Source organism: Rhamphochromis sp. 'chilingali' (genome assembly GCF_963969265.1).
Source record: "Rhamphochromis sp. 'chilingali' genome assembly, chromosome: 2".
NCBI classification, from domain to species: Eukaryota; Metazoa; Chordata; class Actinopteri; order Cichliformes; family Cichlidae; genus Rhamphochromis; species Rhamphochromis sp. 'chilingali'.
In genome coordinates, this window is record NC_137930.1 from 60606603 (window position 1) to 60633136 (window position 26534).

General features: G+C 38.5%; 1 protein-coding gene across 7 annotated transcripts in view; it reads right to left on the reverse strand.

The window, feature by feature from the left end:
- The window catches only part of shank3a (SH3 and multiple ankyrin repeat domains 3a), a 251799-nt gene that overhangs the window by 84131 nt on the left and 141134 nt on the right, over positions 1 to 26534 (reverse strand). For all 7 annotated transcript variants that reach the window (XR_013969459.1, XR_013969460.1, XM_080863845.1 and 4 more), the window contains exons 6-13: positions 22843 to 22951; positions 22169 to 22320; positions 19999 to 20166; positions 12700 to 12816; positions 3293 to 3370; positions 2902 to 2968; positions 1576 to 1805; positions 1274 to 1443 (exon numbers count right to left, since the gene is read on the reverse strand). Coding sequence is in view for 5 of the 7 variants with exons in the window: in XM_080863845.1 (XP_080719971.1) it covers positions 1274 to 1443; positions 1576 to 1805; positions 2902 to 2968; positions 3293 to 3370; positions 12700 to 12816; positions 19999 to 20166; positions 22169 to 22320; positions 22843 to 22951 (1091 nt within the window). In the remaining 2 variants the exon portion in view is untranslated. The remainder of the gene's footprint in view (positions 1 to 1273; positions 1444 to 1575; positions 1806 to 2901; positions 2969 to 3292; positions 3371 to 12699; positions 12817 to 19998; positions 20167 to 22168; positions 22321 to 22842; positions 22952 to 26534) is intronic.

Sequence of the window (26534 nt, forward strand, 5' to 3'; positions counted from 1 at the left end):
TTCAGAGGGGAAGAAATTCGTCCCAGCATCCTGCAGCACCAGTTCATCTGCTGTATTTATCTATCAACTACGTGACATTACTCAGAGATGTAGCTTCAGAATGTCACCACTGTCTCTCAGTATCTGTCACACAACCCAACATCTGAACAAACACACATTGGCAGCTGTCAATTGGTCCCGGTGGTGATAATTATTAGTCCCTTTCCATCTGTCTGTCTCTGACCTGTGCACGTGGTTGTGTCTCCACGTACGATTACATATCAAATCAAATCAAATCAAATCACTTTTTATTGTCACATCACATGTGCAGGCACACTGGCACAGCACATGCGAGTGAAATTCTTGTGTGCGAGCCCCACAAGCAACAGAGATGTGCAAACACAACAACACAAACGAGCAAAATACAAGAATGGCCAACCTGAAACTAATAAATATATGTACAATATATAATAGTGTATGCATTTCTGGATGTGTATACTAAATATTTTCCTACGTGTGTGTGTGTGTGTGTGTGTGTGTGTGTGTGTATGTATACACATTTTTACAAATTAAATAGTAAAAAAAAATAAAATAATAATAATAATAATAATAATAATAAAATATATAAAATATACAGAGTTGAATATGTGCAAAACAAGTGGCATTTATATACAGTGTGGAGTGCATAATGTTGAAGTATGTTATTTGTGATTCCAGCACGATACCGCAGATGGGCTTGTTACATAAACAGGGTTTTTATTTATGCCTAACACTCATCATGTCATTGATCATACCAAAGCACCCTTACAACCCATGGGCCACCCAACAGCTACGCCAAATGGAACCGATACCGATCTGTATTTCAATCTGTCACTACCACATTATTAACATACATTTTTAGATCCAATACACAGTTTTGTAGCCAGGGTGGACTTTCACATGTCAAAGCCTGAATGAATAAACAAGATTCTGTACTGACTGATATTATGTCATGATTATCACAAGCAGCAGACTGTAGCAGATGGAATAGGATGCAGAAGGCTGCCTGGTGACTAACAAGTGATTCAGACACATCACATGGGGCCCTTTGCTCTCTGAAATTAGGTTTAAAAATCAAAGTAGCTAGCAAAATCACAAGGGCAATAAAAATGATGTACTTAAGTGAATAGCTGCCAAGACTGACAAATGTGAGACATGAATTAGAAACAGGAAATAAAAACAGATTCACTTTTTTTATGAAGCTCTCTGCTAAGTTGAGTAAAAAAAACGCAACTGAACGCAGGTTATTACAAACCTGAGTCTTCCACGAGGGCCATGCCCATGAGGGTAGCCGTGGCTGTGGGACCGTCTAGGAACTGGTTTGTCATCTTCATGCATGTGATGTAGAGACGGTGAACGGGAATGGGAGGATCTGGAGCTGCCAGTACTCTGGAGACTGCTGTCAGGGATCTCTCCATGACGACTCTGATATAAGACATGTGTAAAACATCAATCACCTTCCCTGAGATCATCCTTCTCTTTTACTCCTTCACTCTTTCTTATGAATGCATTCATTTTTTTTAGGTTTACATTTCATATCTGCGCGACTTCGCTTACTTCTCCAAGGCTGCTGTGCTGTTGCCCAAAAGCAGGCAGACTGCGTAGTGAAGGGACGGGGGAGTGACCCTGGCGGCCACGGGCTTCTCTGGTTGGTTGAGCATGGATGTGATCGTGGTCCCCGTTCAGGTTGTTGTCGCTTGCAGAGCGAAGTAAGGAACGGGGTGAAGGCAGGGGGCCAGGCATCACACGTCGACGGTTGGTGTAGGAGGGAGTCTCCCTGAAAGGCACTAAGAAGAAAAATTACACATAATTATACACTGTTGGCATTTCAGTAAAACCTTAAGATGGATTTCCTAATCCACTGAAGTGGCTTATAAATCTTAGCAATTACCATATTTTAACTTTGAAGGATCAAATACAGAATAAGATAAAAAAAAGTATATAGAAAGGGATCACTGGACTTTTTGGAATTTGTTTGCAAAAAAATGCAATTTGTTACGAAGTTCACTGTAATTTCTATTTCAGCATGCTGAATGTAAGAAGAGACACAATGCCTTTATGACGAGAGTGAGGCATTACATCCTGCTCACACCAGATGGCAGAGTTTTCCTGTACTTTATTTCAGAGAGAGAAACTACTAAACTCAGCAGGGATCCAATAATCCTCAGGAACATTTTCCAGTTCTGTTACATTTTCATCTCTTTCACTTTTTCTTCTTTGTATTTTCCACTGTATTTAAATTATAATCACTTTCCGTGACCTCCTTCGCTATCTAGGTTGAGCTTGATGCCTCTCCAAGTCTACCTTCACTTAATTCAATTCAATTCTATTCACTCAATTCTGCGCTCTGTATTGTAAGGAAAAGCCCACATTAATACAGAAATCAGACGACCCTCTATGAGCAGGCACCTGGCAACAGTGGGAAGGAAAAACTCCCTTTTAACAAGTAGAAACTGCAAGCAGAACCAGGATCAGGGAGGAGCAGTCATCTGCCATGACTGGTAAGGGGTGAGGGTAAGGAGATCGGACAAAAGACACACTATAGAAGAGAGCCTGAGTTTAATAATCATTAATAACTTAAATGCAGATTGGTGTAGTGAGTGAAAAAAGATGAGTGAAGAAGTAACACTTAGTGCATCATGGCAAGCCCCCTACACCCTAGGCCTTTCGCAATGTAACTAGAGGAGGATTCAAAGTCACCTGATCCAGCCCTAACTGTAAGTTTCATCAAAAAGGAAATTTTTGAGCCTAATTTTAAGAGTAGAGACAGTGCCTGTCTCCCAAATCCAAACTGGTTCCACAGAAAGCCTGAAAGCTGAAGGCTGTGCCTCAGATTGTACTTTTAAATACCCTGGGAACCCCAAGTTCACTCTGTCAACTTACCAACATCTGATGCTTTGTGGACCTTAACGATTTCTGCCAGGTCAAAGTTCCCAGCTATAATAGCCACCTGGAAATGGGAACAGAGAAACGTACAGGGAGTGGAAAGGAACAACGTGAAAAAACATTTCCGTCCTAACTTTTTCACTAAATATTCAACACTTTCAACACTTTGTTGAAGGAGATTGTGTAAAAATCTGTATAGCGCTACACTGACCAACCTCCATTATGTACAAGCAAATTATATTTGATGTGCATAAAACAAATGTCAGTATGTCAGTATCAATTTTCTGCTTCATCAGCTATAAAGGCTGGACTCCAACATCAGGTTGCATATTTCAGTTAATTTAGCTGTGACGTACTAGTGTGTAAACCTTTTGTATACCTCACATACCTGAAAAGCAGTCTGGCTATTGTAGTTCTTTATCTCTTTATTGGCTCCCCGGAACAGGAGAACCCGTGCACAGCTCTCCTGAAGGACAACAGAGAGTTGTGTGTGTTTACCTATAGGAGTATTACATGTCACTGTCCTTCATTCTATTGTATGCAACAGCATACAGATATGCAAACAAATACACATGATGACTCCCAAACACAGATTCTAGATAGACACAGCAATCACTTACATATGTGATTCTTTGGAGCACTTATGGATGTTGTTTTGCAGCTTCTAATTGTCCTCTCAATTAGACACGGACAGTTTAAGAAGTATAAGTCATGTTTAACGAATTGCTTCACATCTACTGTCTGCATTAGTAAAAATAGTTTTCTGAATGTCAGATCAGACAAAGTGCACCTAAAATTAACTCCTCGTCTGTTAACCAGTGCAGCTATTAATGGGCGTATCAGCGATGGGCCAAAGAAAATTGTATGTCTCCAGAATCTGTTTTCTAACATCACATGCTACTGAAAAAGGACGACCAAGAAAAGCACATCACACCATGGAGGCAAGATGAATTATTTTAAATTTACTAGGAAAAACTTTGTAACAATTCGGACATGGTTTTAGAAAGTCAAATATCAAGAGGAGTATAATAATTTGTGTGCTATGCAGCATGACAGTGGTTGCCAGAGGCAGCATTACAAGCAACCTCTTTGATCACTTCTAAAAGAAACAGACTTACAAAACTGTTTGAAAATGAGTCTGACAGAGGTGACAGTGTAAAAAAAGAACAAGAATGTCTCTTGAGAAACGCCTGTGGCTAAAACATGAATTTGTGAATTCAGGAAGAAGCCCGTTCCATGAGGTACTTTTAAAAAAATACAAGGCAGGCATGTTTGAATTCAATGAGTTTTTGACAACTAAGGCACTATTTCATGACGAGAAGCGTTGGTGGAAGAACACTTTAACTGCTGCAGGTTGAATCTAAACAAAAATATGATCTAAAGTACAAAGACATATGCCGTGTTCCCACTTCAGAAGGCTTACACTATTCCTATAGACATACAGTAACCTTAACCATAACTGCTACTAGTCTAGCCCTGACACTAAGGCTTCACTCCAAATTTTCTTGATCTACATTATGGCTTTTAAAACCCAAGACAGACAGGTCCTCATAGTGTGACTGTGCATACAGATTCATGTTTCCACAATATGTGAAATTATCCCCACCTATATCCACATCATTGCAGTGATACAGTACAAGGCAACATTTTTTCTAGACTTTCTTGTATTTTTTTTTTACTGGTTTTGTGCAATAGTTTTTAAGATGATTCGAAGGCCTTCAAAGGTTTTATTTGGACACTGATTGCTTTTTTCAGTCCAGTCCTGAGCATTTTCAGAGGAATATTTGCATTTTTTTTTTTGCTTGTTTGTTTGCTTGTTAAGCAACTTAACACTAACCTATGAAACATTTAAGTATAAATGTGTCTACATGTAACAGCCAACTTAGCAAAGACCCAATTTCAAATTGTATGTTTAGGCACTTTACTGTCAAGTCATTTGTTCCCATTTATTCAGCAAATCTACTAAAAATGCCAGACAGATAATTTGTATATTTGCACTAAGACAGTGATTTTAAAACCACTAATAGAAACTTAACATATCTTGGCGTGGAAACTACAGTATCTGAAGGTCCTATCTTTAAAAAGAAAAGAAAAAAAGAAAGAAAAAGAAAACAAATCCAACAAAGTCTGAAACAGAACATGAGAGAAGCATCTGGTCCTTCAGTTGATGGATTTTCTGTTCAGTGAGCCCTCATCAGAAATGGTCTCAATGGAAGGGTAGCTTTCAAGAAGCCATTGTTAAGGAAGGAAATAAGGCAGAAAGGGCAAAGAGTTGGCAAATTACACAAGAACCGGACTAAAAATCAGTGGCAACATGGAGGGATGAATCTAACTTTGACAGAAAATGAGCAAGGATCTCAACATTATTAAAGCAGTGTGAGGTCATCTTGGCAGAGAATGGAACAAAAGACAGCCAAACTCCAGAGAAGAGAAGTACAGTTTAAAAAACCTGGAGAACCATTTCTGAAGTTTAGTTAAAAAAATTACAAGATATAGGCCGTGCTCAAGAATAAAGGTTGTCATACCAAATACTGACTTTCATGTATGTTTTAATTGTACAAACTTTACATACTGTATTTCTATATAAATGTTTCCACTTTGTAAATGCTTCAGTAAATAATAATTTTTATGACTTTGTGTATTACGTCTTGGACGTTTCCATCTAAGCAAATGTTTAGTACATATTGAATTTACTAATTGCACTGTGTCTGGCTGCGCTACACACATGTCTTTGGACTCAAATGTACTCAAATGAGTACATTTAGCAATATCAGCCAGAAAGTGTGGAAGCTCCAGTAAATATAGTAAAAAAAAAAGTTGTCGCACAAATACTTGTGGCATGACATTTTGTAGGTGGTTTGAAAAGGTATTTAACATAATATATAGCTTGTTTGAAAAGCAACAGATTAATTCGAATTCAAAAAGTGTGGGTATAAAAAACATGGGCTTAATTTAATAATAATTAAAAGAAGGAGAAGAAGAAAAAGAGGAAGGAATCTTAACAATTACAGAACAGACTTCCTGATTAGTTCACAACAACAAGTTTCCGTTTTACTCTGTGTAGAACTAGTGTGACATACTGTGTGTAAATGAGTACACACCCCTAGGCAAGAAAGCCCAGCTGTAAATTGACAGGATTGTGTGTCCATGTGCTGGCTGGTTGAGGGTCGATATGTAATTTAACACAGAGAGCAGAATTAATAGGACTAACCTTTCACTAAAATCAGCAAAGTGACTCTAGTGACTCTTAGTGAGTCACACACATTCAGGAACATGCATGCCCAGATTCATTTATTCTGTTGTTCAGTTAATACATCCATGTGGTTTTACTCTTCAGGCTGTTTATAGCAGATGATCCACTCCTGTATGCACTGGAGCACCCTCTTCTGGTAAAACACAGATGCTAGTATTGGCGGGGGATGTGATGGATCACACCTTTAATCTGTTGCTTTTCAAACAAGCTATACATTATGTTAAATACTTTTTCAAACCACCTACAAAATGTCATGCCACAAGTATTTGTGCAACAACTTTTTGTTTACTATATTTACTGGAGCTTCCACACTTTCTGGCTGATATTGCTAAATGTACTCATTTGAGTACGGCTGTATATTAGGCATGACGCCAGGTGAAACACAAAGAAATAGGAAAAGTCTCTGTAAACACTGATGGTGAATACACCGAGTATATTTAAAAATAGAGCGAGTGTTATATGCATAATATATGATTACTCTTTATGCTAATATCTAAAACACACTTGAGGCTAAAATTGCCAAAAAAAGCTATATAGATAAATGCCTATGGCTATTAGATTAAGTAATGCTAATCACCCATACCTCAGGCAGCTGCACACACACAGATACACACACACACACATACACAGGTAAATAAACGCAGACATTTTTCAGTGTAAAGCCTCATAATCATCATTCTTCGAGAACGCTAAATGGGTACAGGTTTTCATTCACGCAGGCCTTCGAGTGCATATGAAAAATGTACAAATATATTTCCATCATCTCTTTGGTGTGACAACAGAGAAGAATGGAGAATATATATCAAGGTTAGAGAGGAATGCTACAAGTGAAAGAACAGAGGAAGATACAAAGACTATGTGAAGGTCGTTTAGAGTATAACGCGCACCGCAGTCTTTCTTTCTAGCAATGACACAACAAGGCCAGGCTAGTTCAAAAGTTTCAAAACTTTTCCAAGCAGTCTCTATAAGGAGATAGAAAGCAGCGATAATAAGTGTCTGTCACACAGACCAGGTGGACCTGAACTTTAGCATTATTAATTATTGCTTATTAATGCAACTTTGGCATTTAACCTGCAAGGTAAACATGCATGTTATATTGGTATTAACCTCGAGTATGTGTCTTGACTCAAACGTGTGTTCTAATTAACCTAAAGTCATTATGCACATGCACAGGCACGCACACACACACAGTCTAATTACAATGTGGACCACATGTGTTCCTCTTCTCTGCAAGTCTTCCTACAATAATCCATAATCCAGTTCTCACTGCTGTTTGTTAGATGTGATTACTTTAGATTCATAGACATACAAACAGAAGTGATTTAGATCAAGTACTCTTCACTAACGATCAGGTCAGTCATGTGTAAAAAGTGTGACAGATGGTTCCTCTAACAGACATGTTTATACATTTGAGGATTCCTTTTGCCCTTAAAATTGAAGCAGCAGATCTGGCATCCTTCACTGAAAAGTGAGCATGCTTTTACAGTTGTTTGTGATTAACATCAAAGAGGATTTAAAATTGAAACATTTATATCAAGCTAATATGTTATGCTTCTGTGCAACAACAATATAATAATTAACGGTCTAGCAGGATATCATTGGTCTGACTGCTTTGGATAGATCCGTTTGTGTCTTGCACAGCCTCTGTTTAATTTCACTCATCAGTGTTGCCATTTTCTACAGTACTTTGTCCCTTCTAAATCATTAAACCCATGACCTCCTAAGCATGTGAGCCCTGCCTTCATTCACTGCTTCTGCCAAGCTGAAAGCCCACTAAGTAACTTAAATAGCCAGTCAGACCCAAAGAATAGGGCCTTCGGGGCAGTGCTCAAGTACATTTTATTGATGATTACTGAATCTTTTTATTCAGCAAACTCCATCTTCATCTTTCTGTCCATCCATCTGTATGGATCTATTGACATTAGAACAACTGGTTTCCCAGTTGATTGTAGCAGTGCATTTCTTACTTTTATTGCACATAAGCATTCATGTAGGCCTGCTTTTGGCCTTCTGAACCCCCCTTCGACACAATTTTCCTGGGATTGATCAGCTCAACGTCGTATTCGTCTCGAGTGGCAGGATAACAGCAGTCCTCATCACAAGAGCTTGGACAAGATCCATTACAAAACTAAAGACTTTAAAGTTGCAGAAAAAGAAAGTTGCACAAGTAACTGTAAATTAAACTATTTACCCAGTCTGTCTGTGGCTGCAAAAAAAGCAGGCACACATGAGTTTCAATCAGTTCAGAGGATTTTATACTGGCAATATTTTCCTGAAAATATAGCTAACTACTGTTTGCTAGTGGTGTAATTCTTCAAAACCACTGTTAAGTTTATACCTTGATTTTTTTTTTTTTGAAGTGATGAAAAAAATAAAGAAGAAAAAAAAGTCCACTCTCATAGTTAAGGTGCAAAGTAGGAATGATGTTGGAATACATTTGTGGTCACAGATTGAGAATTACTGTATCCCATAATCATTCCTGCATATTTAGTGCGGCCATGCAAAATACCACCTTCATACAATTAAAATCTTCAAGTCACCGGCCCTTAAATTACACAAGCTTAGGTCAAGATATTGCTTTTTTATTTAGACCTTTTAAAGAACAGTGACCAGCTACGTGACATTTTCACTGCTGAAAGAAGAAAAACGCTGGAAAAATAAGACAAACGATAGATATAAAAATGGGTGCATTAAATCTAGTGATAGCTGGAATAGGCTTCAAGCCCCCTACTCCACGCAACCCTGAAATGGTTAAGTAGGAGAAAATGGATGGATGATACCTCTAATTCAGAGCAAAGGTAAAGATCTAAACCTCAAACCAAGTCTTCATACTATTTTTTTTTCATACTAAATTTTAATGATTGATGTTTTGGGAATTTCCTGGTCTAAAAAGAGAGACCGTGACAATGTAATTGTGTAAACAGGTCCATGTTCCCACTACATGAGTAATACATTACACACACTCTTCTGAGCAGTGAACATGAAGTGCCTTAAATCACACGAATGTGTTACAAACAATAAGTATTAAGTATTTATACTGTGTTCACCACACACACACACACACACACACACACACACACACACACACACACACACAGATAATGTGATGTTGATCATCATGACTGAAATTAGCTGTGCAGCACTAAGTTAAACCACAACATTCCAACACACACAAACACACACGTTTCAGTTCATTTGGGAGAGAGAAAGCGAGAGGAGAAAGCACTTATTTAATGTTAATCAAATCTCTGCTTCCCAGCAAAGCTGTACAAAAGCATCTTCTCTTTGAGAAGCCTTAACCTAGCCTAGTGTATCACATTTAATACATGCAGTTCTTTGACACTTCTACATCATCAGTGTGATTTTTACCCCCTGAAAAAACAAAATAAATTGCACAGCCAGATGTAGCGAATACAATACAATTCAAAAGTCATTCACGGAAATTCCAATTTCATTAATTTTATTTAAAACAAATTTGTCAGATGGTTCAATAAACTCTCCATTTTCAAAAATTAGAATTTTCAAGGTTCAGGCTTCATGGGGTTAAACCAAAAAGCACCTGGCTGCTCTACATCTACATGGTTTGCTCAGGAGAATTCTGGTTTATACTGCCCTCATCTCCCACTACCCTAATCTACTTCTTGTTCATTCATATTACGAAATACTGCACGTTAACATCAAGCATTTATCCTCATTATTATTAATATTATTATTATTGTTATTAAAATATTGTTTTATTTGAAGCTACTATATCTAGATTTGAAGCTACATGCAGATTTTCTTGTAGATTACACGGATGTCAAACTCACTAAGACTCACAGCCATCTGGCACTATGAAAGCTGGTAGGCACGTATTCACAGATTTATACTTGGATTTGTGCAGTTTTGTTTTGTTTTTTTCTGTTTGGTTTCACCAGAACAAAATACAAACTAATTCTATAAACAAGTATTTACTATCGTACTATAGCCTGATAAAAGTTTTCAATTATCTGAAAATGTTGGAAACAGTGAAATTAGACTGGGTGATATTTATTAACACGGGAATGGAAACTGTAGCTTATTTAAAACTGGTACACAATTCTCCTGCCATAAATATTTAATGCGTGCAAACCCGAAGTGGGAAATAGTGCCCTACATGCACCATTTACTGTTTGAGTAAGATTTGCTAAATAAGTATATAATGCCTAGTCTGTCAGACAAAGTTTTATTCTAAAAATTAAACAATCTATGAATACGTACTCACCGGACACATTATAACTGCTCAGCCAATCAAATTTCAGCAGTACATTGCACTTAGTCATTTAGACATAGTCAAGATGACCAGCTGAAGTTTAAATTGAGCATCAGTGCAGTGCAAAAATCTCTTGTTAATGCTGGTCAGAGGAGAATGATTCCTCTGAGTTGGTCAGAAGGCGACTCAAAATCCACTTGTTATAACACGAAAAACCTTGAAAACCTTTTCCTTGAAAAACAGGAAATGGAGCCAACAGAAGATTGGAAAATAAACATCACCAAATAAGCACTGTTTAAATACATCAGTCTGCCTGAACCATGTCCATCCCTATGCATGTATGACCACACCTATCTTCTAAAGGCTGCTTCCAGCAAGGTAACGAACCGTCTCACAAAGCTCAGATAATATCCGACTGGTTTCTTGAACGTGACAATGTGTTCACTGTATTCAAAAAGCCTGAAAAGGGAGATTCACAGGACGGATATGCAGTAAATTTGCAGCAACTGTGTGATGCTATCATGGCAGTAGTAATCACTGAGAAAATGTTTCTAGCACCTTATTGAATCTACACCACAAAGAATTAAAACTGCTGTGAAGGCAAAAGTCCAACCCAATGCCAGCAAGGTATACCAAAAGAAGTGAATGGCATGTTTATATGCGCTGCACTGACATCTTCAGTATGAGAAACGTGGGCTTAGCGTTAAGAGCAATAGACGGGGCATGGAAGCTGTATGGCAATTATAAGCAGGCTCAAATGCATCTTTGTTTAGAAACACAATCTGCAAAGCATCAAGAATTAAATTACATTCTATCCCTGCCTGGTGCATACTTTAATGCAAACTGTATTAGTAACCCACAACTGATAAAATATCTCTAATTGTTGCTCACTTCAGTGGCACAACCACACTTAGACCAATTCTCTTCAGTTGGCCTTTTTAGCCTGGCATCAAAATTCATACAATGGAGAAAATTGCCAGGTGGATTATTCCTGTGGTTTCGACGTTATGAATCCGTCGACGTTATGAAACACACACAAACACTCGATGCAGCGTGGTGGCTGTTCTGTAACTTTACAGACACTGTAAGTAACATCCCTGGAGTCTCTGAGCTTAATATATGTCCTTGACCAAGAAAGTTGAGTGGCACAGCGTTCAGTGCTGTAGCACAATCATTGCTTCTACTATTCGTGGAAAACAGGCATAGACAAATACTTACACTGAAAGAATATATCGTCAGAGTATTCAAATCCTTCACCTTTTGCATGCTTTATGGTATTCAGCTAGTAGGGTACAGTATAGAAAAGGAGACCCTGTTTTTGTAAAGGTACCACAGTTCACACACTGGTAAATAAGGCACTGATCAGAGCAAGGATATATCTTATCCTTTGATTCTTCCACAAAGCCCTCAATAAATCGGAAAAAAGATTAAGCCTGGATCCTGCAGCATATTCCTAGACAAACTGAGTAGCTTAGAGGAAGGGTCACAGTCAAGGAGTCAACCAAAAACCCAGTAGTTGCCCTAAATGAGGTTTAGAAGTCCTCTACAGAGACTGGGGCAGTTGAAAGGATAACAGAACTCTATCAATTAGTAAAAGATCAAGACAACAATGAAATGGCTTCAGGACAAGTTTCTGACTGTGACTGGTGCAGCCAAAGGGCAAATGGAGCTTGAGAGGATCTGTCAGGAAGATTAAAATAAACTGACCAAATCCAGGTGTGTAAAGCCTGTAGAGGCTTAACCAAGAAGACTCAAGAATGCACTGGCTCCCAAGTGTCTGAAAAGATCTGAAATCCTTTGTAAATAAATTTTCTTTTGTTTTATGCATATATTTGTTTACTTCATCCTTATGGGTTATTGAGTATTTACCGATATGAAAAACATTACAATGAAGTCCAATAAAGGATTGTGCACATGCAGGATTTCTCAGACCTACTTCACAGACAACAGATGTACAGTGCAAGATTTTAGAGTTATTCCTAATAGAATATTTATGTATAATTTTAGTTTTTTTAGACAACAAAAATCACTAGTCTAAAGCGTATTAAGAAAGCCAACACACTCAGCTGAGAAGCTAGCTCTGGTGCCTGTCGTATAATGTAAATGCATCAAAGAGCCATTAACCACCATGTCCTTGATTTTTCACCCTGCTACTGAATGTGACATTTCTCTGCTGTACTGGCACTAAACATCTACACTGGATGTAAACTGTGTAACGCACAGGGCTACAACACAAATGCAATTCCCTTCATTCTCCAAGCAAATAGTCCATAAATGTTATTTATGTTTTTCCTGAAACAAGTGTTTGTACCTGGTTGTAGAGCGCACACACATGCAGAGCCGTGTTTCCAGATGCATTTTGAGCACTCATGTCGGCTCCATAGAATAGCAGGTGTTCCAAATGCTGCACATGGCCATAGCGACATGCCTGAAAGGACAGAGATAAAACATTTACACTAACAGAGTCAAAAAGAAGTAAACACGGTCTCTGGGAAAATAATGCAAATTAATGGGATAACAGTGATATATGTAGGGAAATGAAATGTTTTAAAGAATGACAAAGTCCAGAAATGAACCACAGATGCAATCTGCATTTGCAACTTAAATAAGTAAATTAGTCAATTTTCGGGTCTTAAGGTTCATCAAGAGCCAAAGGGCAATAATCGCTGTATTAAAATAGTCCAAAATAACAGGCAAATGTAGCAATTTCGCCAACAAGGTAACAGAGACTTGTTGCTTGTTAAATGCCCCATCACCCCTGCAAGGAACTGTTATAAGCCAAGAAAAATCTCTCTTTAAAATGGCCAAATTAATATAATGTAACCTTAATCTTTTCTTCATCACAATATACAACTGTATACTGGAATAGTTTGAATTTATCATAATCATAATACAAAGAGAAGCCAAGATATCTTTCTATGTCTTTATACAGATTATCTAAATGGTTGAAAGCTAATCTTCAGACCATGCTTTTCCTTGAGCTAATTCCTTTCTAAAAAATATTCTCACCTATGCTAACAGTTTCTAAACAGAAGAGGAAATCTTATTTGCATCACCTAAGGCTAAATGAAATCTGTGAAGCTCTGCTGGCAAGAGTTATGCCGTTTCCTACTTTTTCTGCTTCTTGTTTCACATAACTCTGAGCAATAAACTTTTCATCTAATCTCTATCTTTTCCTTCTTCTTTTTTGTCTCCAAATCTGTGGTTTGTGCGCCTTACTGACAAAGAGGTACACGATTCTCCCCAGCAATTGTTCTCTCACTTCTGTATTCTGTCTCGCTAACAGTGTGTGACAGCAGTGCGAATGTGCACAAATGATTCTGGGATTGTTGTTGGTTATCAGCCCTTTTGCAGTGTATCCTATTGTACACAATACATGCCCAAGGAATGCTAATTAGGGGTGGGTTTTTATAATCGATTCATCGATTAAAATCGATTCTGGCTTGGATAACGTAAAATCGATTCATTAAAATCCTGAATCGATTTTTTAATATAAATTTATTTTGTCCGAAATGCCAGAATCTCTGGTGACATCTCACAAAATTTCAAGAACCACCAAACAGTAAATGAGAGCAGGTACAGGGATTCTGCACATAGACTTAAACACACAGCGCGACCCGCAGATCAGAATCAGTTAGATGTCGCCTTTCTCACAGTCGGGGCTGAAAGCCGACAGCTCGCTGATCCGGGTCCGCGCTTTGTGTTCACGCCCTTTATGCGCTGATTCTAAAGCTGTTAGTTTGATCTCTCTCCAAACAATATTGACCGAACCAGCAGCTAAAGAAGATCCAAACGCTTCACATAAACATCGTCATGAATTCACTCTTTTACTGTTTTGCTTCCATTGCGATGCGCAGCTCTCTCTCTCTCCCTCCCCCCCCCCACCCTCTCTCTCTCGAACAGTTTCGCTTTCTTCATTATTCGCTTGCTTGTTACGCACAAGTCTACCGCTGTTTACAGGCTGTCGGCCGCTGTTTTTTTCCCTTTTACATTCTTCCGAAAAGAAAACCTCATTTCTGCTGTTCAATACTGAACAAATTTAAACTTTTTAATATTATTCAAAATGCAAAATGCTTAGCCGTGTGTCTAATAAAACCGCTGTAACGTCAGAGGTAATGTTCATTAATTAATGGTTTTCTTTCGTTTTTGATGTACTGCAGAATATTTTTATAAAATCCAGGCCAGGAAAATCACCTTCATGTTTTTCTGTGTTTTATCTTCAGCTACTTTGACACAAAGGCATCTGCTGTGATGCTCACACCTTGGATAAAGTCTTGCGAGTGTCAGCTTCCTTTTTATAGATACAAAAATATGTAAATGTTCTGATCTGAATTATACTTCTGACTGTCAAAATTTCCCAGATTTAAATCGAATCGAATCGAATTAAATCGAATCGTGGATCGAATCGATTTGGGACCTTGTGAATCGGAATTGAATCGATTCTAGAAATCAGTGACGATACCCAGCCCTAATGCTAATGCTCGGAAGGGCACAGAGAGGGGGAGAGATGTGGAAGGAGAGTTAAAATGAAAGGATTGGAGTAAAAGTGTGATGGACTGAAGAATTCTTAGATTTACTTTATTTTTGGGTAATAGTGAAAACATACATAAGAACAAATAACTGTAAAAGCATCTTTGCTCTCTTATTCTAAACCCCCTCTATATTTTCAGCAAAGAGACTTCCTGGGTGATTTCACTAAACTCTTTTATGCAATCTTGTCATGAATTGCTTTTTAACACCACTTCCTTAAAAAGTAAGGTGGTGTGTGTTGGTGAGATGTGGTTATTAGCATAATCTGCACTAAAGTTGCTTTGTGGATGTCTTTCTTGGGCTGTGTGGCCAGGCCCCGGAAGGCCATACACAAAACCACAGATGCAGTAAAACAGTAAAAAGTTTATTCTAAATTCATTCAAGTGTCCTTGGGTAAAATACGGAACTCCAAGTTTCTCTGCTGTAATTGGTGTGTCAGTGTTTGTGTGAACGGTTGAAAGAAAAGTGCATGATAAAGAGCTTTGTACAAGCAGTATGCTTGAGAAGTAAGTAAGTGTAGACTGTTTTGACATTTCACTACAGAAATGTAGAGGCTGAGTGAATGCCATAAAATCTCTTAAACAGCATCTAGATATCCCTTCGCGTATGAGGCCTTTTCGTCTTTCCAGTACAGCGAGCTTCCTTTGAGCTGACATGTTCAATAAAACCCTCACAAACACAAAGGCTGGTTTAGTTCACAAATAACTTTTACATTTCGTTTAAGACTTTTATTAATTTTGTTTATTATCCTTGGAAACAAAGTTCACTTTAACTAATCTCTGCAATCAAAAACAAATTGAGAATGTTTGATCTTGCTCATAATAACTTCCAAGTAAGAATAATTGCAATACCTTGAGATCAAACACACTTAAGCAGTGTTGTCTAAGTAACTATGGAGAAAAAGAAAAACAGACAGATGAAGGTGAAATTCATGTCAACATGTAATAAAAAAGGTTTGTGTGGGAGACAGGCATACAGATACTGACATGATCCACGCAGCCCCTCTTTAATGATCCGCGTTCCTCTTGGTCCTAACTTCAAATTTCTTATTATATTCACGGGAGGAATACACAACCCCCCCCCTCCTCCTAATATAAAGCCATAAACATTTGTAAAGACAAAGAAGGTTCCCATTCAAATACACTAAGCTTGATTCTGTTACTATGTTGCCACTCAACATTTGAAATGCAAGAACTTTCAGACATAAAAATCCTGACACAAATAAAAACACTATATAGGGACTATGCATTATCTTTATAGGGCATGACAAACCTGTATGTGTGTGTGTGTGTGTGTGTCTAACATTATATTTCTACTAATAGTAAGCAGGTAGTAAATACAGTAAAAAAAATACTGTCGAAATACTAAAAGTATCCATAAATGACTCAATGTGTATTTACAGCCACTTTAGGTTGGTAATAACTCAGACACAACTGCATATTTTCTAGGACAGTAGGCAACAAGTGGTTAAAAGCACTTCGATTTGCCCGTTAATTTAAGCAACCTTACTTATTTTTCACGGGCTTTCTTGGCCAAAGCCCAAGTTTAATAATGTGCTTTCTATAAACTAGGCTATTACTTTCCAGGTCTTCTTATACAGTTATTGTTCATGGCTATACTCTTTTATAAAAGGTCTACAATCAGACTCAGTAAGTCTTTCCACCTGTGTACTCTTTACACGTGCCTTGGAAGAGGTATATTCATCATTAAAACAAGTAGAAAAACAAAATCAGCACCATGGACAGTTTCAGGAGGGAGGGAAGCAGGTGCAAAATATGACATGAACTTCTCCATAAAGCGAGCAAGATATGTGTGTACATAAGTATATGTGCATAATACTTCAATATAACTGCGGTAATGACTGTCCCAAACAATTGGAAGCACAAATTTCACAGGTCCTGAGCCTCAGTTATGTATAAACAGTAGCTCAGTTTGTTTTTTGTTATTTTCGGAGGCAATCTGTGCTCAGAGATTTCTGTTGACACTCCTGCAGATTATTTGCGCACCGGGAGACACACTTCATAAAACTCAGATTGATCTCCCCTCTCACCAGCTTTCCCAGTGTGCCCTACTACAGTTATTTGTTGACTCACATTCGCACCCACTTCACACATATGTTGGTGAGTTGTCCAGAGGTGACATAAGAGCCTGGACCTGTCTAGCATTATGTGGACAATTTACGCTGCCTATACAACAGTGGTGTAAGTAATTTGTCTTAAAAGATTAGCCAAAACCTCTAACGCACAGGTCTCATGCCTTTTTGATAGTATATACTAGTGCTGTCAAAATTAACGTGTTAACGTAAACTAATCCGCCATTACGGTCAACGCGATTACAATGTCCAAGTAGAGTTAGCCTCGCACGTGCGCAAATGGGCAGTAGATCTGGTAGTGACGGGCAGCTGAAACAATCAACTCAATATGGAAGATGATAAATGCACATTTGCCCTATCGACGGGAAATTTGAGTATTAAAAAAATAACAAGACAGAACAGTCGACCGACATAAAGTATTATGCACATTGTGCAAGAAGGAATTTTCTTTTCACCAAAGCACTTCCAGCTTAAAATATCACATTGACGCGAAGCACACATTAATCGGGAATGCTGCTCGGACTTTGGCTAAAGTGTCAGCCAGCTTGCCACAAACCACTCACGGAGCATCGGGGACTCAGTAAGTCTATCTCTGACATATTGACTGACACAATTGCCAAGTGGATTGCAACAAACTACTGACCTATTAATTATTGTTGCGAATACGCGCTTTAAAAAGCTTTGGTTTCAAGGACTTGAAGCGCCTCCCCAAGAGTGACAGAGAGAGAGAGTGGATACATTTTGTTAACATGAATGTTCGAGATGTTCAATAAACATGTTAAGTGCGTATATTTTCCCTTTTTTCTCGAGTCTGTTTGCTCATGCAAAATGAAATTAGATTAATATAGAATAAAAGTGAAGGATATTTACTCAGAATCAGAGAGACTTTATTTATCCCCAAGGGGCAATTAAGATACAACAGAGCAGCATGATGCTAAAAATAAGGACATGGCATAAAGAGGCAATAAGAATGAGATTTAAAAAAAAAAAAAAAACAACTTAAAATATACAGTATATACACAGTTTTAAAATTACATTGACTGAATACGTGAGTAAATAACTGTAAGTGACTAAAGGTGAATAAAGTGTCGACAGAATAAAAATATTAATTGTGATTTAAATTGTGATTAATCAAAATTAATCCACTGTAACCCTGTGATGAATCTGATTAAACATTTTAATTGTTTGATAGCACTAGTATATGTTATATATTAGTGTATACTTACCTATCAGTATATAGGTTTTTTAAAAAGATGTATTTCACAGGAGAGAACCTGTGTTAAAAGATTCAAGAAATCTATTCAAATTCTCTTTGAATTTAAGGATACATTCTTTGTGTTTATTCTGCATTTACTTTATTGTATTGCATAAATGTCAGTTACAAGCTTAAATATAAAGTTGAAAAAATGTAATTGCAACCAGGCTATTGATCAAGTAATTGCGTTTAATCGCAATTAATTACAGAAAATTGTGAGATTAATTACATCATTTTTTTAATCTATTGATAGAGCTAGTATATCCCTAATACAATGCTTTTGTTAAACTGATTTTATATAAAGAGTCACAGGTTTTCAAAACTATAAAATAGTCTGTACACAGCCCTACAATGTTATCTGTGTGTATGTGTGTGCATGCAAGTGCGCATGTCTGAGCAGAACAGTTTAAGTCCAAAACCATTAGAGTGAAGACACTTTCTGTCCTGAAGATTTCAAAGAGAGGTTTAAGGCTTAAGATTCAGCTATTTGGCTGTGGTTAATTTGGTTTAGGGTAAACATGTGGTTTGGGTTAGGGCAGTGGTTCCCAAACTCTTTTTGCTAGGCCCCCCTTTGTTTTACAAGAAAAATGTTCGTGCCCCCCACCACCACCACCACCCCACACGCACAAACACATCCTCCAACCACACACACCCATATTTTGCTCCACTGCGGTTTATTTCACACCTCAAACATTTAGTAAACAATTAAGCAAATACAAGTAAACTGCAATAAATGACAGGTAGTAATAAAATAAACTACTAACTCTTTTACGCTACGTCCGCACCTACACGGGTATTTTTGAAAACGCAGCTGTTTCATCCACACGTAAACGGCGTTTCGAATCACCGAAAACTGAGATTTTTTAAAACTCCCTTTTTGCGTTTACGTGTGGACGAGGAATACAGAGTTCGTCGCGCAACGTCAAAGGTATGTGCCTTTTTTCACGTCACGCTGTGCGCCACGTTATTGTTTACATGAGATGAATTGCAGAGAGACAAAATACTGTTACTGTTAATCTGACTATCTGCAGGTTTTACACGCTTACATACACACAGAGTTACTGTCCCTCCATTTAGAAAGGCAGAGGCGTCACGGTGTAATTATTTTACCTGTAGTTGTTTTTTTTCCTGTGTAATAATATTCAACATTGTTATCAATACATTTTTCAAAAAATGCCTCTCTGTGCAAAATGGGTTTAAACACATAAACAGCTGTAGGATACTGTTAGTCCGTGATTTGAACCAGGGGAACAAATCGTGGCAGGAACTGCCTGATATTATTTGTATCCCGCTGTAACTTTACTGTATAAAGAGCTAACATCTCCAAAATGTCAGGAGTAATTAGTCATTACAACAAGTGTTTGTGAACTAAAAATCAAGAATGTGGGATACTGTTTGTCCCTGATTTGAACAGCCCAGCACGTGCTCCCGACGAAGGGAAAACCAATTATGCAGGGGAGACCTACCTTGGCACTTGTACAGGTGAAACCAAAGGGAAGATATGCTTCACCATATTTTCTAGTCTTTGGCTTAGAATGAAGTTGGTTTGGAAACATATTCAGCTATGCTTCATCTCCTGCTTTGCGTTTCTGTAGGCGCCCCGTGCTAGCAGTGTCCAAGCGTTTTGTTCCCCCCACTTTTCCCTGCCATGGCTCTGCGCCCCCCCCTAGGGGGCGGGCCCCACACTTTGGGAAGGTCTGGGTTAGGGTAATGTGTGTATTACTGTGTATTACCTGGTGTATCTCCTGCCAGCCATTCTCATCCACACAGCCGACCTGTGCATGATCGTGCAGCAGCAGCTCACAGCAGTAGGGATCTCCTCCTACCATCGAACTGTGGTAGAGAGGAGTTAGCCCCCTGCTGTCTTTATAGTCAGGAGATGCACCCAAGTCCAACAGCGTCTAGTGGGAAAAGAGGCAAGTTTAAGGTTTTAAGTCACCAGTTTTGGTTGAATTTTCACAGTGAAATGGGAAGATAAAAGAGACCTTTGCATGGATGAATAACAATAACCAAAAATAATAAATAAGAATTAAAATACAAGTTAATGTTTACACTTTACTAGTTAAAGATACAAGATAAAAGCTTTTTTAAAGTTGTTTTCTATTGCTGTTATGACGCTAAGAATATCAGCATTAGGGCTGCCACAAACGATTATTTTGATAGTCGACTAGTCACCGATTATTTTTGCAATTAGTCGACTAATCAGATCATGCATCCATTGAACATAAAACATACAGCTTATTGCACCAGAATGCATCTGCTCTTATATGACTATCATTAGCTTACAGCTTTAAGTGTTTAAGATATGTGCTAACTAAAAATAAAGACAAGATGATAGTTTATTAAATTTTAATGAAGTTTGCAGATTGCTTCGGTGGAGTTTAATAAACTCAGCCGTCTGCTCCTTGCTATCTAAAATATAACTGGACACCGGAGTATATTCTCGAGCATCTCACACTTCTGATAATCAGTTGTCTGCTTGACGTTTATTCAGCTGTGTAAAAACTATAACTTTAATCTCAGCCAAACCGATTTACTCAGGAACAAATAAAATACTGAAAAAAGCCAAACAATAAGATTTTTAAGTTATCTAAGTGATTTGTATATGTTTAACCTGAGTAGCGAAAGATAGCAGTGGGTGTGAAAACGAGTCCACTGGCTCTAGTGAGCCTGTAACCCCGGCTAGCTAAGAAGCTAGTGGGTAACAGACATCTCTGAAAACGTCTGAGCGCTTTTGAAAATATGTGGTGTCTTGATAAACTGAGCAGATATTTGAGGTTTACACAGCTACATTCTCATCTGAAAATATGTTAAACGTTTATTTTGTGACCCAGAAAGAATAATAAGAGTAACATTAAAACTAACTAGCTGCCGCCATTGTTGGAAACTGCGCTGGGCCGCGCTATGAACTCTGGGACACAGTTTCTTCTTCTTTGGCGTTTAACGGCAACTGGCATCCTTGTACATGCAGTGCTGCCATCTTCTGTTTCAGTCCGTTATTACACTCTTAAATCCTACTACTTATTCCTGCGGCTTTTGTGATCTTACAAAGCTTCAAACGATGCGTCGACTATTAAATCAGTCCTCGACGATTTTGATAATTGACGTAATTGTGACTAGTCGACTAATCGTGGCAGCCCTAATCAGCATCCTCCTTTCCTCCCACTTATTTTCCTTCCAATTCTTGAATTCTGTCACCCTAAAGGTCTCACTTAATTCCATCCATCCATCCATCCATTCATGCTGTCATAAGCTGATAGCATGAAGCTGTCATAAGCTGATAGCATGAAGCTGTCATAGGCTGAGAGATCAGGCACACACTGGACAGGCTGCCAGTTCTTTATACTGTTTAACATTAAATTTATAATTCTTGTGTGTTCAAATGCTGAACCTTGCATGTTCAGGCACCTGTTTATGTTAAAGAGCTACTGTAGGCTTATAATAGAAAGCCAGTAGAAAGCTGACATCATCCAATCAAGGCTTGTTGAGAGGCTCAGGAAAAAGCTGGCAGTACTTTTTAGGCTGTAGCTACTGCAATTTGTAACTCTCTCCTATTGGATCTTTAGGATCATTCAATACCATAACTGTGGTATCAAAAGTGGAAATAACTCATTCCAGTTTCAACAGTTCAGTTTCAACAGGAAACATGACTCACACAACCCATTTCATTTGGGTTACAAGCCTCCTCAAACCAGACACATGCAAGGCCATTCAGTGATTCAGTGATTATGTCAGCATATTCAAAGTTCAATCTCACACATTTAGTAAGTGCCCTCTGTGCTCGATAGCTCAAGCACCTGCTGCCAGACATTACCTGCCCATACATTCTCCTTTTCTAGACGGGGAGTTTGCATGAATGTGGTTGAGCCGGCTGAACTGTATATACGTGTGAAATGTGCTCACTATAAGTGCTGTATGGTTTTTGCTGCGCACGGCCTTGTGCAGAGCAGTAATCCCATCTTTTGTTCTGAAGTCCAGATGTGCCCCTCCACTTTTCAGCACCTTGATGAGCTCTGCACAGCTCTCCAGCTGTGCTGCTAGCGTTAGAGGACATTCTGCAAGCACAAGGAAGCAAAGAACTCTTTTGAAAACTCAGCTTATTTCCACTGACATTATTGTGCATTCTTCCCCCAAAACATCCACCACTTGAATCGCTGCATTTTTTTTGGGACAAAATTGTCTGTGGCTTTACATTTTCAATGACTCTGCAGTTGGATCACTGCCTTTTTCAGTCGAGATTGTCACCCTCCTGTCTGCTGGCTGCTTCCAGTTGGTGTTAAATCAGCCTATTCTCATGTTTCCCTCACTTCGCAGCTCATCTGCTACACTACAGGTCACCCAGCATTGAAATCTCCTTTATGACTGGACAAACATTTGCATATACACGAGGAGATTAGCAAAGAGAGTAATCCAGCTTTACCCGCTATGCAGAAGGCTTATTTCAGAAAATCCATATATGGTCATTTGTGATGAAGACAGAAGGAGAGAAATGACAAATCAAGGATGGAGAAAAACAATCATCAACAATAAGTAAACTCAAGTATGGCAGGGATGGAAATCTTAGCAGACTTGCTCACCTCCTGTGTCTGGATCATGGAAGTTAGGGTCCAGGCCTTTTTCCAGGAACCTTGAGACCTTTTCAATGTTCCTCTGCTGCACATACTCCATGAATTTCTTCAGGTTTGCCTAATGGAGGGAGACAAGGGAACGGGGAGTAGGGGAAGAGGAGGAAAAAACAGCTGTGATTGGATGATGTCAGACTCCTGTGGATGGGGATGTTTAATAATGCAGTCCAGAGATGAAAGCTGAAGTCATTGCTTACTCTCCTTCTGTGTTTGAAGGTTTTATTTCTGTTCAGTCATGGCAAGCTAATGGAACATGTTCAGAAGATACGGTATATAAGCTATTATAGGACAGACCAAAAAAAGAAATGGACAGAGCTGCAAAACAGCACTGATAGGGAGAGTTTTCCTTTGGAGATTAGCGGCAAGAAAATGAGATCCTGAGGCTAACGTCATATTTTGAGTTCAGATGTAATGGTTATAACACACACACACTAGGGCTGGGCGATATGACCCAAAATTCATATCTCGATATTTTTTACCTAGATGGCGATATAAGATATATATCTCGATTTTTTTTTTTTAAAGCCATAAAGTAAGAACAAAAAGAGAGTTCTTAGTCAAAGCTGTGTCCCAGATGTCACACAGGCACTTTTATTAACATAGAGCATAGATGTACATAAAATTTACTCAAAAATAAATTATGAGCATTTATTAAATAATAATGCTCCATAAATAAAAGAAAACAATGTTGTTTTTGTGCATAACAAAAAGCTCACAATTGTGCAGTCAAAATGTAAACTAAAAGACGCTGAGCACAATAACAAAGACAGATTTCACAGCTGCTCTGTTCCCAACTTCTACTCTGTGACTGACAGCATTGAGTTTGAAATCCTCTTCGTAACCACGTCTCTTAACAGGTGCCATTTATGGTCCTTATACACAGTAGGGTAATATTACGTTGAAGCACAGTACGTATCACTCCGCGAGGCTCCTCGGTAGCCGTAATGCTCTGACAGTCCATCAAGCGGTGCAGCTCCGTAGCTTACCAAAGTCGTACTAAAACATTTTTTGACAGATTGCTGAGCGCTGTGTACCACATAAAATCGGTTCGCAGCCATCAAGCACAACCAGAATTCATACATAAGGCGCGCTGTCAACTTTTGAGAAAATGAAAGGATTTTAGGCTGTGCAGCGCCTCTGGGCTGCATGGCGTTAGCGTGGTTAGCTCGTTAGCGTGGTTAGCTAGCTAACACGTTGACGGCGTCCAGCCCCACGCACGGGTCGATGCGCAGTAGCTCATTAACGGAGATTTGCCGTGTCCGTCTTGTCGCTTCCTGCAGGTGAAGCGATGGGGGAGGAGGGGGAGTTGTATTCAGTGAAGGAGGGGCGAGGCCGAGTAACGTTGCGTAAAGACAAAAGTGGACGAAAGAGAGGCAAACTTGCGGCTCCACAAGTATAGCTTTAACGTAACATAGACTATATCGATATAAAAGATATTGTCACATCTTATATCTCGTATAAAAATATATCGATATTTTTTTAAAACTCGATATATCGCCCAGCTCTAACACACACACACACACACACACACACACAACAATGGCTCTACAATTAATGTTTAAAACCACTTTCATAAAACAAGCACACAGTCAGAAGCACAAGCTCACATGTAAATCATATCCACTCTAAAATACACAGACACACACAACACTTAATTTCCTTTGTGACTTATGATTAAAAATATTCATCACCTTTACCAATACGAGTGCAAGCCTGTAGAGTATAAAGCGAGAAATGAAGCTGTGAGCAAGGCACCAGTGCTAACACTTCATAATAGATTAAAATAGTCTGACGAATCAGGGCAACAATAAATCTAAAATGCAAAAGTGAAGCCTAGAATTGTACCAATAAGAATGTACTGTAGTTACAGAAGACAAAAGGAATTATTGAGAGAAATTGACCAAACAAAATTTTAATACTGAACACATAAACTGTCAATAAAAAACATGGATGATTGCCTAATATCATCTCCAGGATGTAATTATAAAATATCTGCAGCATCCCAAATGAGATTTACAGAGAACTTTCATTACTCCTTCATTCTCTCAAGGTCTTCCAGTTTCTCTCATTACATAATATCCGCATGTACTAAAGCCTCGAGACTCATAAACTCATTACATTTCACACAACTTAATGAAGACATGTAACGCAACAAATTTAAACGCGTGCTTACCAACACGAGCACTCACATGCAGTAACGAGAACAAAAAGCAGCAGCCATTTGACACTCACCATGTGCAGCATCATATACTGTTTATCCCACGCTCTGAAAGTCACACGATACAACACCTTCCAAAATTTCACATCACACACCTCCTTTCTCTTCTCACCAAGTCATCTGCAACCCGCTTGCCTCTACAAGCCCGTGTCTTGTAGACAGACACCACTGACATGCTGTGAGCAGCTGCCGACTGCTACTCTCACTATCTCCAAGTCAAACTGAGAGAAATTCACTTTGGCTTTTCCCTTTTTTTTTTCTTTTTACAACGTTCAGAGAGGCAGTTGTTATGGTGATGGGATACAAAGACAGCTCTGGCAGCCAATGTACACGAGTGGGAAGAGCATTGAGGTTGGGTTTGTGAATGTGTTACGAACGAGTGTGGTTGTGTGTCCTGCATAAAACCTAGGATAATGCCTTGAAGAGGCTCAGGGATGATTTGCCAGTGATCAGCTGGATCTGATGTGTGTTTTATTGCCTGTTGAACAGAAGACAGACAAAAAGCCTGGATAATGATTTATTTGCTTTGGTGAAGGTCTTAATGAACTCTTTATATTCTTCTCCCTTTTGCTGTCTTTCTGTCAGTGTTACACACAAAGAAGGATGCACACTTTTTTATTTTCTCGACATGCTGACGTTTGACTAAAAATTCTGAAAATAATTAAAATGGTGACAGTCTGTCATACATCAAATTAAAACGCCAAACCGCTGCGACTAAACTCAGTATGCTTTACCTGTAAGGCCAGTAATTTGCCATAATACAAATGAAAATACATTTTAATAATCTCTACCTTGAAAACAAAGGTCAAAAGATTTTGTTCAGTTATTCCAAAATATCTGCTAAATATCAAACAGACAGTTTATTTACAACCCAACCAGATTAGCGTGACTTGGTCTACAAATCTATCATAATGAAGTGAAATGATGACATGGCATGGCTTGCTAATGTTAACTGAGTGCCACAACTAAACAAGCATTAAGGTAAAGAAAAAAAGTAGGCAAGACAGATTTACAGTACAGCTCAACCAAAAATACTCCACAAATCATCCTGATTTTATCTTTGGGCCAGATAAAAAAAATAATCAAACTTTAATCTCTGCACCTCTTTTATGTCTCCTCCTTTAGATGTTGCAATTCTCTTTCTTCCCGAATAAGTTAAAAACTTCCTGTCATCTTTCCAGCTTGAACAAAATACTGAAGAAAAGACTTCAGTGGGCTCAAGGAGAGCATTCATCAATTTACTTCAACCATTTGTGCACTGATTACCTATTACTTTTACTAGGAACCACTTAACAGTAGATAAGTCTATCGTCTACATGTCTGTGAAGGTTCTCAGTCATCCAGGTCATCGTAGTCAAAGGAGCTTGCAAAGAAAAGCGTCTGGACTTCTTTAAGTTGCTTGAAGACGTTTCACCTCTCATCCGAG